This window comes from Sparus aurata, chromosome 5, assembly GCF_900880675.1.
Source record: "Sparus aurata chromosome 5, fSpaAur1.1, whole genome shotgun sequence".
Classification (NCBI taxonomy): domain Eukaryota; kingdom Metazoa; phylum Chordata; class Actinopteri; order Spariformes; family Sparidae; genus Sparus; species Sparus aurata.
The window spans coordinates 26,670,220-26,686,501 of record NC_044191.1 but is presented as its reverse complement, the minus strand read 5'-3'; the positions used below and the strand labels follow the sequence as shown (position 1 = coordinate 26,686,501).

The window sequence follows — 16,282 nt, the reverse complement described above, 5'->3', positions numbered from 1 at the left end:
TGCAGCTATTCAGTATTCAGAGCGTGATCTTGGGAAACCAGCCTGGTATGCAATCGGGGATGAATGAGCAGCGCAAAAATGCTTAAAACAAGAACCATTGTGCTCCTTACTGACCACTGTTCTGAGAGCAGCTCTTTGCTCGGAGTCAGTGTCGACTCACTAAAGCTTTAAAAATGTAATTTAGCTGTTAGAAAATATGAGTATTCACTTTAGTCTCTTGTGAAGATCTCCCTCGTTATATGGTGTGTTGAAGTGGAAGTGTTCATTCCTCCACCTAATGACATTGAGTCGGTAAGTTTTTTTTTGCAGGCTCACGTAAGTGTTGTGGGTTTACACAGTTTGTTGGTAAATAATAGTTTTCTAATAGTTTTTATTCGTGTCTTACACAGCGTCCAAAGCTTTTTTTTGCCGTCAGGGTTGTATTAGATAGTTTAAAAGCACTGACTTGCCAGCTGTCAATCTTGAAATCCCTCATTCAGCCAGTTTACAATTTCAGCAATTTTGATTGGGTAGCTAACTGCTGAGGCACTTTAGTTCTGCCTCTCCCTTAAAAACAAAATCATTGCAAGAAATCTGTCATTGTATTATTGATGCAGACTCCCTGTCGGGGGGGGCCACGGGGGGGGCCACAGGGGGGTCCAGACTCAGAGTTACGGGGGCACTGGCCCCTGTTGGCCCCCCCCTAGAACCACCCCTGCTCGAAGGTGCAAAATTAGTCTACAACTAACTACAATTATCAACACAATCTAAAAAGTTCAAAAGAAACAGTTTTGTTATGAGTTATGGTCTAGAGATATCTACTGAAGTTAGCAAGCTAACCACCTAGCCGTGGCCCAAAGCTCCCATGTGAAGTACTGTAAGCAGCTACGACAGTTAGCAGCAATTAGCAGTTACTCTGTTGATATATGTAAATTAAACAGGCTGCAAATTTGTATGTTACACACCTATAAGGAAGTGGAATAATGGTTGGCATTATTTCATATTTTTCTTACCTTTACCTCGATATATTTTGACTTCTGTAAAAAGTTGCTTCAAGGTCATCTTCTCCCACTAAAGATTTAGATCCTTGAAAACAGATGAATATATACTTTCATCATATAAAAAGGAGTTTTGAGCATACGTGTAATCAAACAGGAGAAGGCAGAGTATATGTTTTGGACCAATACAACTTTGGTGCTGTAGTGAGTATTTACAGCAGCTGGATGGGAGCAAAGTGAAGGAGTCAAACAAAACTACAGCTTCCACGTTCACGATGAATGGATTAAATGAATTAACATGTCGCATAGTGCACAATGTGACTCTACAGCACAGAGGAGTATCAAATAAAAAATATACACTTTAGAATCTTCTTCATCGTTTATGGCAGCAAAAAGACAAAACTCATGTGCTGTTTGTCACATGATTATTTCATCTTCAGTCACACTTGCTGCATTCCTGCAAGCGCTCACTTAAACACTGAGATGAGGCTGCATATGCGTGGCTAAAGTATAATTATCAAGAAAAGTGCAGCTATCGTTCCTTTATCAGTCCGAGCAAAAGGCTCAAGCTTTTATTTTTTCTTATCTCCCACTCATCGAGCCGCAGCCCTGTACAGGCTGCAGAGAATGAATTAGTGCTAATCTGCAATAAAAGTGGGTCGTTTATCATTTTCAGTTTCAGCTTCTCGTCCTCATTCTAAACTCACTGGTTTTAAAGTAACTCAAGTCGGAGGCGTTTTTTTACCGTTGTATCGGGTGTTTAAGCAGACAGGTGTGCTAACACTGCTGATGAAGTCAATCAGGTGAGGCACGATGAAAGGAAAAAGGGTCAGGAAGTCTAACATGCACGTACATCACTGGTTATCTGATGCCCAGAGGCTTTTAAGTGTTTTAAAAGACCGGTGCGTGTTTTCGTTGAGGGGGAAACTCTGTCACGGTTTATTTGAGACATGCAAATATTAAGGAGTCTGCAAGAGCAAAGGGGATGCATTAGACTTTATCAGTGTGGAGCCTGGAACAGCTGCTGTGGCACAAACTGTTTATCTCTGCCCGGAAAACCTTATTTGTATAATAAAGACACTTCAGCAGGTTAGAGAATTTATAATAAAGTCAGCACATCCTCATCTAATCTTTCAGGTTTAGTACATACTGTCCGCTCTGAACTGTACCTTCCACTAAATGCCCGATTCACACATTTTCAACCACTTGCAGCAGATGTTTTATCTTTTATATTCTCGTCATGAAAACACAATACTGTGTTGTTGTTTTTTTTCCACCTCTGAACTTTACTTCAACAGGATTCGATTCCTGTTCTGTAGGAATCATGGGTTTTTTTGTATTTCTAAGCGTGATTCATATCTAAAATGGGAGCCCGCTGTGTCCGCCTTGTTCTCTAAAGCAGACTGCACGATAAGAAGCTGCAGGTCGTGTTGCTCCTGGCCCAGAGTCTCCAGAAAAACATGTTTAATTAATCTTTCATTATTCATCGAGGTGAGCGGCCTTCATATTTACCATTTAAAAGGCGATGAGTGAAAATCAAATAATGTTTCATTTTCCCGTCTGTTTGTTTTCGGGGTATTCGTGGCTTTTATGTGTCTTGACGTTGGTGAATATCAAACAGTAATGAATTGGGCACATGCGAGGGGGTAATTGGATTTATTTGCTGTCAGATTCATTTGTCATTTGTCATTTTGTCATCATCATCGTCGGCTGCAGAAACATGACTAGTGTTTCAGTCAGAAACATTTGCTGCCTCATAAAAAACTTAAACCTTAAGTAGTTTAGAAGATTTTGTGCACCCTATTTCTAAGTTTTTTCAAGACTTAAGTATTCTCTAACAGCAATAGCTCAGATCAATTTGTTACTGAATTTCCCTATTTGATACACAGTATACCCACAACAGACTCAATAAAGCTCTCCGGCCTACAAGAATGGCCCTGATATCCAGCTATCCAACATGACAGATGTTCTGTATAACAGGCGGCTCTTAGACAAACATGACCCCGAAGTGTATGAGGATATTTGATGCTCTGATACTCGTCGGCATTTCCAGTATCTCTCTCGACCTCTGACCGCTCGGCACTGCAAACATTTTATCAACAGAGCTTTGTGAGAGAGTTATTGACCCAACACTGAGGTGATGTGGATAAAACACGTCTGAGCGTTGAGCAAGTGTTTGGAGAGATGTATCACAGCTGTCCCGCTGGACCCGATGAGCAAGAAGCAGGATGTTATAAAAAAAAAAAAACACACCCACTCACGGCAAACGATTTCATTTTCTCTCCGACCTGTGAGGAGCATGCGGTGACTTCTGTTTTTTTTTTTCTTTTTAATTAAATAGTCAGAAGGAGTTTCATTTGTCAAGTTTAATTACATCAGCGCATTACACTTAATTGTTCAGAAATGAGAGATGACAGAGAAAATTATCTTAGAGGTGAAATATTAGCGTCATGATAGCATATGAATGAACATATGAATCCTGATCCAACAAAATGCTTACCAGGTGGGTTTGGTTTGTGTTTTCTATAAGAAAAAAACACGAATATTTCAAGGTTATACAAATGGTAAAATCAAACAAGAAAAATCCCCAAAGTACCCTGATGAGTGTCACCATTAACAGATGAACAATAGAGAAATAGTTAGACATTTTGTAGAATACCTTTACTTACCTCACTTTCTCTCCTTTTCCCATCGCCTGACTGCTCCACCCCTCCACACACCTGTCCCACACTCTTCATCAGCCCTGCAGTCACCTGAGCCGCCCCATTCGCCTCCTCACACGTTCCTCAACCATCAGATTTTTGACCCTTTTGCCTGATCCCCCCCCTCCACCGTGTTCCTGTTACTTTGAACTCACCAGCTGTGACACAAATCTAATTCAGGAACTCAGTTTGAATATATATGAGCTGATTAAAGGAGCTGCGGTGGTCGCGTTCGGCCCCTTTGGCGGTGGCTTTATTGCACTTTCATTAATGTATGCATCATCAGCAATTTAACATCCCGTGTTCTCTTTTCCATTGTGCTCTAATGGGCAGCTAGGGTCGTCTGGTCAGGTAAAGATTAGCTGTAAATGTCCCTAATGCGGTTCAGAGTCTCTCTCCCTGTTAATGATTGCCACAATAATGTCTACAACCGATGGTACACCGTGTACAGCTTCTTGCAGTGATGCAGGTTCTCTGTATTTCCGAGGAATCTGAAGTGTTTTGATGAATTAACACTTTTCAATGAACTTCCCATAACGATGAGTCACACACTCCTCAGGGGTAAACTGCTCTGATGGGAAGTGAAGACAATTATTGTGAAAAGTTTAACGACTGTGTCCTCTCTTGGTTCGATGTGCGCCAGCGGACGACAGTCAATAACTGCCTGAACAAACATGTTGATGTTAGATGGGTTAGATTTAGGCCCAGATCATTAAAGGTCATATCCACAGCGGTCACACACACAGTGAGTCTGTATTGTCAGGTAGATATTAATACATTTGATTGCGTCATCCACGTGAATGAAATGTGATGCCTGCAGTGAACGAGCTCCGAAAAGCAGACAAAGTGTTTCTGTTTTTATGTTGGCATCACACGTCAAACTCGGTGCCAGTTCAAACAGTTTACATCTGATTCGCTGCGCTGCGGCTTTGTTTTGCCGAGTGAGATCACACACGGATGCTATCTCCGAATCTACCAGACCCCAGAATAAACACATCCAAACCTCTTTCTAAACTTTACATTCAAAAACAAGCTGCAGGCAGAGCGTTCTCAGGGACAACAACCCCCCTCGCCCACCTGGGCTGACTCGAGTCTGGGATTCCACAGTGAAGAGTGGGGACTCCACTTATGATAGCTCGCGTGAGATAAGGTCGCTGTGGACTGCAGTATTTGAAAGTACCAGTTTCAGTTTAAAGCTGAAAATAGCCATGTAGACAAACATTTCATCTGGACCGAGGGTCGAGGTTCATAAAAACAAGAGCTCTTGTCAGAAGTCTCGTATAAATCAACAACCTCAAATCACCAGACAGATGTTTTTCCATATTTCAACTCCTTCACTGCCGTCACATATACTTTTTTACTGCTGGCACATTTTTGAAGCATTTGAAATGTGTGTAGATTTATTAGTTCTTTCAATGTTTTTCTGTTTTTTGCACCTCTCCAGATTCACTTCGATATAAATACATAAAAAGGTTTAACACCTGAGACTGAAACTTCACGTTTGACGTTTGAATAACACGTTCAATGTTTTGAGAAATACTTTCCTTTTCTGCGTTTTGATTTACATATGTAGATACTGATGCCACAGTTTAGCATGGAGACTGGATTAGCAACTTCCTGAAGTCTTTGCTCCCGGCCAAGATTTGGGTTTTTGTACAGATTAAACAAACAAGATACAACATGCTTATTTATGAGCTGGTAGGATTTATGACCTTTGGACAGAGCCAGGCTAACTGTTTCCTCCTTTTTTTCAGTTTTTATGATAAGCCAAGAGAACCACCTACATATTCATGATACAGACGTGAGGAGTATCAATCATCTTAACTGACTCTGTGAGAAAGCATATAAATCTGCATGTCTTTTAAGCCATAGTGTCTCAAAGTGCGGCCCGCAGGCCAAAGACAGCATTTTGTGTGGCCTCCGAATGTGACGTGAAATGCATTCGTCATATTTTCATCATCCATTTCTTCAGTTTCAAGAGCTTTAAAAAAAGACCTATTATGCTTTTTCTTATTTTACTTCCCTACAGTGGTTTATATAGGTTTTTGTGCACCCAAAAAAGTCAAAATCTGCACCAACAGAAGCTCCTCTACCTGCAGAAATCACTGCTCCTGAAACGCCTTGTCAATAGTCACAGCTTTAATACACTGATTTTGTGACATCACACTATGTCACCACTGTCAAACATTTGCATAGTTTATTCCTAGTGGCTAGTTTGGCATGTAAGAATTGATTTGCTCTTGTTATAAGCAATGCTTGGTCAGACGTGTGTGAGCTGACCAATCAGAGCAGACTGGAAATTCAGGAGATTCCTTAAAGAGACAGGAGCTAAAACAGAGCATTTCAGATATACAGAGCTGCAGGACTGGACAGTATGAGAGAACTGAAGTGTTTTTTGGAGTATTAAAGCATCTAAACCTATTCTAGTAGTAACCCAAAATAAAACTATGACCCTGAAAATTAACATACTATGTCTCCTTTAATACACTACTCTGTAACAACATCAAACTGTTTCCCCCCAATCAAGCAACTGTCTCGTTGGGAATGACGGGTTGTACAACTCAACTGGTTTGCGTTCAAACTAATGGCAACCTGTGGTTTGTTGCACGGAATTACGTTGTACCCTGTCATCAGGGTAAGTGCTCTTTTTCGGTCGATGAATCAGCAGCTTAATGTGAAAATGAGTTGCCACACCTCCTGTAAGGCTGAGTAGAAAGGAGGTTCCTACAGGGGAATTCAGTGCTTAACACCTCTATGAGACCAATCACAAATCCTGCAGCAAGTTCATGGGTTCTCCTGTTGGAGCCCTTAGTCATCAGAACTTTGAGAACCCCTGCTTTAAGTCCATCTGCTGACACAGACTGTGTGATAATATGAAAAGCTCAGGAACAGCTGCTCGACGCACTTGCTGGTGAGACTATTTTGTCAACTGGCTTGATGGCCAAGACGGCTAATCAATAATTAGCTGATGAATATTATTTCTGTTTTTCTTATTTTCAAACTTTCAGAAGTCAGTTAACTGGCAAAAATTGTAAAAGTTTTTTTGTCAGTTTATGAAACATGGGTATGTACGTGCATCCCTGCTCGCATCTCGCAGTATTACCTGAAATGATGACATCTTCCTTTGACCAGAGTGTGTCTGGACTTGTCCACAGAGATAAGGTTATACTCAACAGGTAGCCGTTGTTTTTTCTAAACTAAAAGGCCTGTGGCGAGCTGCAAGCTCAGGAGATAAATCAAAAGCACGGACGCATCATGGCGGGGGAAATAAACCAGAGCTGCATTTAAGTACTGTGGCGTATACAGTGCACTGCACACCTGTAATTGCGTTTGTAGTTCTTCTACCCCGCTATAATTGTGCCTCTTTTTCTCAGACACAAAGTGAGGCCCATAACAAAAACAATTATGAGTGTTTTCCACCAGTTGGCACTACTTTGAGGATGCAGGCGTTCAGAGACAACAACAAATCCTTTCTGACACACAATGTAGTAATTGTTTGGCACAGGAATTAAAGCCCTGGAAGAAATGCTGTGTTTGGGAGGTTATTTTTTCTTTGCTTTCTTCAAACTACAAATAACAAAACGTGCAAACAGAAAGACCCACTCGGCCGTGTGATTGTCTATCTACAGAACATAAGCCGGAGTTACATTTCCAGGAAAGGTTGATTCTTCCAGCAGCGCCGGTGGTCATTACTCTGAGATTGAAGTGTGACCACACTGCAGGTTATCTGACTTTCGACAAACAAATCCAGGAAAAGCACATTCATGAGAAGTCTAATCTTTCAAATCTGCTTAACAGAACATTCTGCGAGGCTTTACACCAGACGTCCTCGTACAGAAACACAGACCAGGAGGCTGAGATCATATTTTATATATATATATACACGCAGGCCAGCACACACACACACACACACACACACACACACACACACACACATTACATAATGGCTGTTTTTAAAGGGCCTGACAGGTTAAAAACAAATGGTGCTGAATACAATCTACGTATGAATGGCATCCTAAAGAAAATATTATATTTTCATGGCAGTAGTACGCCCATAACTCAGGGTTTCCCCCTTTTCTGTGTCTAAATCAATGTCAGAAATTGGTGACAAAGAAAACAACAAGTGTGTTTTCCAGGAGCACAGGGTCAGTCTAGTGGGCTGACGTCAGGCGACGTGGCTCAGGGTCTCAGTCCCTCACAGTTCAACATGTTCTGCGATGGCTGACGCAGTCCAGTAAGAGGAGGAAACAGCCTGACATAGTGGACAATTAAAATAAAGTTTTTTTTTGTTCTTGTTCAAGTTTCTGTAGTTATTTGATTTATTAAAATGTTGACAATCCTACTGCCCCTGCTTCTGTTTTTTCAAATGATGCAACTGCAGTCAGCTCAGAGTTAAGAATATCAAGCACAGACTACAAAGAAACAAGTGTTTCCCACACTCTCTGCTGATGCCATTAGTACCACCTAAATCTCTCCCATCTAAGCCCGGTGATGCTGGCGGTAGAGTCACCGAGAGCCGTCATACAACACGTAACAGTCATGGAGACTGTAAGGAATGTGAACACTTTGAAGTGTTGGTTAAATCCGTATCGTTGAAAATATGAACTCAGCTGAGGGAAGGCAACGTTTCCTGCAAGTTATCAGGACAAAAACATGAACTGAGTGTAACACAGACTGATGCTGTGAGTGTAACAAGATGGCAGCTCGATGGCGAAGTGTGAGCTCACGTGGAAAACAGTGTTGGTGGATCTTTGGAAGCAGGTCATACAGGCTGATGTTGTTGCCAGGGGGTGATTTCCAGGGAACTTACAAGGAGGTGCTACAACCTGCGAGGAGAAGCTCACATGACAGGGACATCGATTTTTTAAAATCATTGGATGATGTAGCAAGCTAGCATAGCTGCTAATAAGCCAGTCAGTTGAATGTTTATAAGTCACGGGTCAGTGTTAATGTCAGGGGCACTGGTGTCTTCACGCTCACTCAGCAGGACGCCGTGTTTATTTGCTTTGCAAAACACTATGACCAGAAGTTAAATGCAGCCAACTGCATGCGATTTGATTGGAACAAAACTGAAAAAGAATGACCTGATAAGATACTCTTGCATCTTGATCACAGATTCAGTGTCTTCAAACTTATTGTGAAACAAAATACTTAACTAACAAGAAATCCTTATGATTTATCAAAAGAGGATGTATCTTTACTGAGTTTGTCTTGGTACCTGAAGGGTTTATGAATAAACTGATCAGCATCAGACGAGGGAACAATTGATCAGACTGTGCCGAGCTATCTGACATTTTGTTTAATTTTTTTTATTTATTTATCTATGATTAATGAATCAACGCTAATTTTCAAACTGTATGCCAATTAATCCTGCTCTGAGATAATGTTGCTTCTCCTTTAACCTACTTTTGGTGTTTCAGCAAGTAGGATGCAGAACTTATCCATTTATGTATAAGTCATATAAATCATATTTCTAGTGTATTGTGTTGTTTTAGATACCCTTTTTTCTTATTTTACTTCAGCCAGAGTGACGATCTGCACCGTGAAAAACTTTTTCTAGATTATTCTTTATAAAAAAAATTGAAATAATAAAGTTCCTTACCACTTACATGTTGTGGCAAGGTTACATGACTATTTGACCCTGACAGAACACACTTTTTGGCTGCCTGGTAATGGGTGAAAAGATTCAGCAGAGAGCTCCGAGTACAGGCCTCAAACAAATGTGCCAAAAATATAATGTCGTAACCATAATATGTTAAATCTTGTTCAACTTTTGCTGTGAGAAACTGAAATAAAGTGAAGTGAAGTGGAGGGGAGGGGAGGGACTGAGCCCTGCAGGAAGCTTGTAGGCAGAGCCGTATTTCAATGAAGTCACTGGTGTCTGTTGCCTTCTTTTATCTCTCTGTCCTGGTGAGTGAAATGTGCTCCTGTCTTGCAAAGCGGGCTGAGGATCTAATACCAAACCATCAGTGAACCTTCAGTGACCACAGCAGCAGCAGCAGCAGCAGCCACATCATGCTCTGCACGGGATCAACGCCTTCAGGAGTTGATTTCCAGACGAGGTGCAAACTGTCTTCATAGGTGTGTTTTTCTGATTTTTTTTTTTTTTTTTACAATGTTCCCCAGGCTTCTCTCAAGAGCGAGTAAGTTTCCTGCTCTGGACTGGAAATACAGACGTTAAGAAAAGTTGTTTCACTCATCTTCAACTTAAAGCAGACTTTTTTTAAAAAAATGAACAACCCACCGATGACAGAGAGGAGGACCATGGTCCCGACCATCCCGTCCATCATGTTCATTTTCGGGGTGGTTGGGAATGTCATCGCCATCGTTGTTCTATGTAAATCTCGCAAGGAGCAGAAAGAAACCACGTTTTACACGCTGGTGTGTGGACTGGCGGTCACGGACCTCCTCGGCACCCTGCTGGCCAGCCCGGTCACCATCGCCACTTATGTGAAAGGATCGTGGCCCGGAGAGGAACCGCTGTGCCAGTACTTTGGATTCGACATGCTTTTCTTCTCTCTGGCTGGGCTCAGTATCATCTGCGCCATGTCGGTGGAGAGATACATCGCCATTAACCATGCCTACTTCTACAATGACTATGTGGACCAAAAACTGGCGGGGCTGACGCTCCTCGCGATCTACATCTCCAACGCGCTCTTCTGTGCGCTGCCGATCATCGGCTTCGGTCAGGTGAAGAAACAATACCCGCAAACATGGTGTTTTCTAGAGTGGAGGAGCAACAAGACCAGCGATGCCGCCTACTCCTACATGTATGCGGGCTTCAGCTCTCTTCTTATCCTCGTCACTGTTATCTGTAACGTGTTGGTGTGCGGGGCTCTGATCCGGATGCACCGGCGCTTCGTGCGCAGGACGTCGCTGGGAACCGACCTGGGGCGCAACGTGGACCCGCGGAGGAGAGGACGCAGCTTTGGGCGTCTGGCCGGAGCAGAGATTCAGATGGTCATTCTGCTCATAGGCACGTCGGTAGTGGTGCTTATTTGCTCCATCCCACTTGTTGTAAGTTCTCTTTTGACCCGCTTCTTGTGGGTTATTTCTCTCCATTACGCACGTTTTATGCTCGTCTCTTTTACGCAGAGATGTCTTTTTTTTGTACAATAATTGGTGATGCATTTTGATCCAAATTCAAGCTCAGCATGTTGCTTTTTTGCTCCCTACATAACTTTTCTTTGCCGTTTTAAGCCACTGTTGTCGAAGCTACTTGCATCTTTGTCCATTACGCACGGCTCTTTTACGCACAAATGGCTTCATAGAGTAATTGGTCGCGCATTATGATCCAAATTCAACTGGGTGATATCAAAACAACGTTTAACATGTTATTTTTGTGCTGCATACGTTTTTCCTTGCCTTTTTAAAGCCACTGACCTCGAAGCTATCTGCATCGTTGTTCATTCTATCCATTACGCACGTTTTACGCACGGTTCTTCTGGGCAGAAATGTTATTTTCGCAAATGGAACAATTTGTTAGAGACAAAAGCTAAAACATATTTCTGTTTGATGCATTCAATGACTTTTTCCTTCCCTGCTCTGTCTCTCTTTCTCTCTCTTGCTGCTCCAGTGTTCCTTGTTTTTATAAGTGTCTTCCTAACTGTTCCTCTCAAACAACATATGCACTCACACACGGTTTGAAACATTTATCCATCTACTCAGCCTGTATTCTCTCTTCCCTCTCAGGCACAGGTGTTTTTGAACCAGCTGTATAAGACTCCTGTGGAGCTGAATTTGGAGAAAAACCCTGATCTGCGGGCGATACGTTTCGCCTCATTCAACCCCATCCTCGACCCCTGGATCTACATCCTACTCCGCAAGGCTGTTCTCCTTGCGCTCATTGAGAAAATCAAGTGCTTATTCTGCAAGATAGGAGCACGGAGGCAACAGAGACAGGGAAACTTCCCCTGTATAGATGCCCACCAGCTCTCCTCGGTCATTTCTAAGCGGGACTCAAACTCCACTGTTTCCCGCGACCTGCGAGATCTCTCCAGCTGTTCCCAGATCTTCCTCTACCTGCCAGAGGGAAGTGATGTGTACGCTGGAAGCTGTCATAAAGCGGACAGACTCTCTGGTTCACAAGCTTCATCAGTCAGAAACTCGCAGGCTTCTTATTTGTCTGAGCAGGGCAGCGTTGAGGCTCAGAGTAGAGACAGGACGAATGTTACCAGGGACCTTTCAGCCCTGCCTTGCCCAAAGGACCCAGACCTTCAGGTGTCGTTGAGCACTGAGACATTGGAGGAGAAATGCATCTGATTTAAATCTGTCTGAGGAGAATTTGTCAGATTTCTCTGAAGTAGATCGCCTAATGATTGACTTCTAAACCTCTGAAAATGAGTGAAGGCACATTAGGATAATAATTGACTTGGACACATGAAGAGAGAAAGAATAGGACTTAAAGTGCTGTGAGCTTTATCGCACCGTGTCCTCTGTATCAGTATCCAGCTACCTCAAGTGATGCTATCTCTGACTGTGTGAGCAGATTTAGTCATTTTGTCCAAAACAGATGTTGTTCTAACAGAGATGACCTATTTCGTCACCGATGGAAAAGATATCCTTACTTGTTTCAGCGTATTTGTTCGATCATCGTGGAAACCTTTACTGTAAACTACATGAGGCCAGTCGTTTAGAATAATTGAGTCACACAATGAAAGCAGTACTGAATGTGATCCTTGTGAGTAATCGCCGGCATGTGTGTGACTGATTTGTTCAGCAAACTCTTCTGTGTAGTTCTTTTTGAAGGACAGCATGTGTTGGTTCCATCATCAACGTACCAGTGTTATTATGTGGTGAACACAGACGTTATTGTTCCTCGGCCCTGGAATATTCATGCACGTGTCATCTCAAATTGTGAGAACTTTTGTTTTCCATCTTACAAGGAGGGAACAAAGATTCCTGTGCCGTAGTTACTAATACCAAACTAATTAAAGCCGACTGGAAATGTGCAGAAAATGTGGTGTAAATCAGTGGACAGATGTTGCTTATTGTGGAATTTCTTAGAAATTGGACCTTTCAAGATGAGCAACACACCTGTCACCTTGACGAAACAGTGTTTTAAATTATTGGTTCTCAACCTAGGGGTCGGGACCCCCAAAGAGGTCGCAAGTAAGTTTCCAGGGGTCGCAGGATGATTGTGGAGAATAAAATAAAGTAACAGGGCAATAGGTTTTATTTACTTTACCTGTACCAGTGATATCATTTCCCTGAGTGTTTTTCAGAGTCAAGGTGAGAGTGAGTTCTGATTGGACACACAGAAAAAAGCTGCTCTTTTTATTTTGGCACATTCCCCATCCTGATTTGTCTTGGGGGGGGTAAATTTCATGGAAAAGTTTGAGAACCACTGTTATGAATTATCAGTGTTGTGTAACATATTGTTTGTAATAAAATTATTCTTCTCTACGAGAAGGTTCTAGTTAATAAATCATAACTCTAAAGGGACTAAAGGCGTGTGCTTATTTATTAAACTGTACGTAGTTTGATCAGTAATCACTCTCATGAGAACATACAGAAGAGGTTTTGGGCTGCGGTAACAAATATTTTCATTAGCAATTATTCTGCTGATTATTCTTACTTAATCAATTCATTATATCGTCCAAATGTCAGGAAATCAAAGGGGCTCTGTGGAACTTCTGTGTTGTGGTAGAAGCCGCTCATGATTTTATGTTAGCGGAGTTTATTTCAAAACTAACTTTCCGACCCGAGTCCTTCACCAGGAATTCCAGCATTAAAGAACTTTAACAAATTGTGCACAGGCTTGTATAAGCAAAAGAGAGAGATGGGGAAGGTTTCATTTTTGGTTGGTTTGGTTACAGTCAGCTCACATACGGCCAATAAAAAAGTGATGAATACATGCAAGTTGCTACAAACTGTTGCAGAGTGCACGTTTAATTTGTCAGAAAAAACTATATCAGCTTCAAATTGCTAATTTTGTCAAAAGCAGAGGTCAAATACACAAATTCAGTGTTATGAAACAGAGAAAAACAAAAAAATGACTCACATTTTAGAAGCAGGTTTTTGGCCGATCCGCTTGAACGCAGCACTAGAAAAAGAGCTGACTAACAGTTTTGGCTCTATATCAGTAAGACAGACATCTGAGGTCACTTCATTAGACATCCCAACAATAAATTCAAAGTTTAAAGTTTGTAAAAGTGCTTATCACAGCAAACAAGGGCCGATGATTCATTACATACGCTTTTTTTTCTGAGTATCTTCTTTGTGCCACATTTTTTAGAGCGTTAGGCAACCGACACCTTCGGTTGCTGTCCGCATAAGTCTGAACTTTTGAACTGCTGTTTGTTTGGAAGCCTTTACACTCAAATAAGCTTTGTGTCTTAATTTCAGCAGCTTTGAAGCACACAGTCTGCCTCCCTTCCCCTGTTATCAAATCCGCTCCAGACTGTTGCTCAATGTCACCGTTTATATTCTCGCCTTTCTTGTTTCTCTTGCTGCTGCTTGTTTGTGTGCATAAATGCTGACAATCACACTTTTGAAGACCGTTCGGTATACAGACGTTTAGTTAAATGTAGAGTGACATATCAAACAAGGGCTTTTAGTTTATTCCAATCTTTAGATAAGCCACTTTATTTCTAAAATGATTGTCATCATGAATTAAATCTGTAGATATAAACTATAACATTGTTTGTTTTTTACTACTGTTTCCATATCTGTAAAGGAGGAACTGGTAATAACCGAAAACTTCTGTGTGTTCAGGAGTGCCAACAGCAAACATGCCCTTTTGACATGTCATCATACGTTGTCATCGCAAAGCGGAAGTTAAAGTTGAGGCACCAAATTTCTCACACCCATTTTTTTTCTCCCCTTTTTTTTTTTTTTTTTTTTTTTTTTTTTAACCTCAGGACTTCTATTAGCACAGACAAATGGGCCTGAGAAGATCAGGCTACCACCTTTCCAAAGCTTATAGACAAATAATCACAATTTTAACACTCATCAACTTAAGATTTCCCTATGTGCACATAAAACTGGTCAAGTGTCAAATAGCTAATACCAGACGTGCACAGAAAAACAGAGGGAGTCTTGGTGTGATGGGAAAAAAAAATAAACCAGGGTCTCTGGAAGTAGACCTGGCCGAGAGAGAGAGAGCGAGCTTCCCCTTCTGAAACAATAAACACAATCCAAGTCTCCAATTTATCGCAATTAAGCTTAAACAAGCAATGCAGTGGCTAAGACAAACACTTTGCAGTAGGAAAGACTGAGTGTCAGTGTGTCCTCCAGACTCTGGGAACAACACACATTAATTAACTGTGAGTAAAATGGGATTGCACGGTAGTTTCACACTGATGCACTGAACGAGCCGCCACCTCTCAGCTATTTGATCCTATTTGCTCACACCAGAGTCTGTCGTTCTTGATTAAATGTATAAATGGACAAATCAGTCAGGCTGCAATTTACCGTCTGTGTGAACAGGTGTTCATTCGCATGGTGGACAAATGAGAACAGCCTCTCCGACCCCTTTAAAAATGAGACAGATCAGTTTGTTGATGTTGAGATCAGAGACGGTGACGTTTGTGCCGATACGACTTGACGCGGGTGTCATTTAAAAGGGTGGAGGAAACCTGCTAAGCCGCCTTTACATCAGCAGTGACGCTTTGCACCCCGTCCCCTCTGTGCTCATTGATAAACAGCAGAAAAACACCTGCTGCTCCACCACATCTGCTGTCACTCTCTCTTTTGAAAGTGACGATGAACAATCCCGACCTGGAAATAAGCCAGAAGCAAAGCCGAAGTGGTGGAGCAAGCCTTCAAGTGATTAAAGGAAGAGAAAACATGTGTCCCTGCGCTGTTTTCAAAGCAGTTTGTCTCACAGTTGTGTGACGATCAACCTTTGTCTGCAGCAATATGATCCCCAGTGCTTATGTACGTTCAGAGCAATGAGGCCTTGTTGGGTGATAAATAACAAAACATGTGAAGGGTACAAAAATACGGTTCCCAACATACCAAGCAGATGATTTTATTTTTATTTTTCCCAGAATCTGAGATTTTCACTGTCAACATCAGACAGCTTTGATTGGGACTATTTTGGCTGTGTAGAAAGTAGTGCCAACCAAAACTGTTTTATAAAGACATGTTGAGAAATGTTCTTGTTTTTAATGCTGTTAGCACCTCAGCACACATTTCCATTTCCTATATAAATAACAGGTCTCAGACATTAGGCGGAGAAAGTCTGATGAAAAATGCTGTGAGACTGAGTTGTATTTATTATGGAAAAAGGTACCGGATCCTTATTTTTGGACCATTGCTCGAGACTAAAGGTCTTGGTCTCAGACCTCAACACCTGGTAAAATAAAGTATTGTATGCAGTGACACGTTTAAAAAGAAAAGCGTTACTGTAATCACACTACATTTGTCTGCAATGCTTTGACTGTTCCTGAGTACAGTAATCACACTACAGTTGTGAATCAAACAATTATTTTAGAGCATTTGAAGAAAGGTCTTCCTTGTTACGGTTGATATGTGGACACTGTAAAGTTTCATGTTAGAATCAGGCTTGGGGAGTAACGGAATAACAGAAAAAAAACAGAATAACAGTAAAATAATGGAAAGTAAGCAATTAACTGCATCGGAAAACATTTATAAAGT

At 41.6% G+C, this 16,282-nt stretch overlaps 1 protein-coding gene across 1 annotated transcript; it reads left to right on the top strand.

Annotated features, from left to right (window-relative positions):
- The first annotated feature begins 9,569 nt into the window (after window positions 1-9,569).
- Window positions 9,570-13,119, top strand: ptger4a (prostaglandin E receptor 4 (subtype EP4) a). Its single transcript, XM_030415999.1, has 2 exons — window positions 9,570-10,696; window positions 11,372-13,119. Exons 1-2 carry the CDS (start codon window positions 9,911-9,913, stop codon window positions 11,939-11,941), a joined length of 1,356 nt encoding a protein of 451 aa, XP_030271859.1. The 5' UTR covers window positions 9,570-9,910; the 3' UTR covers window positions 11,942-13,119.
- The last annotated feature ends 3,163 nt before the right edge of the window (window positions 13,120-16,282 follow it).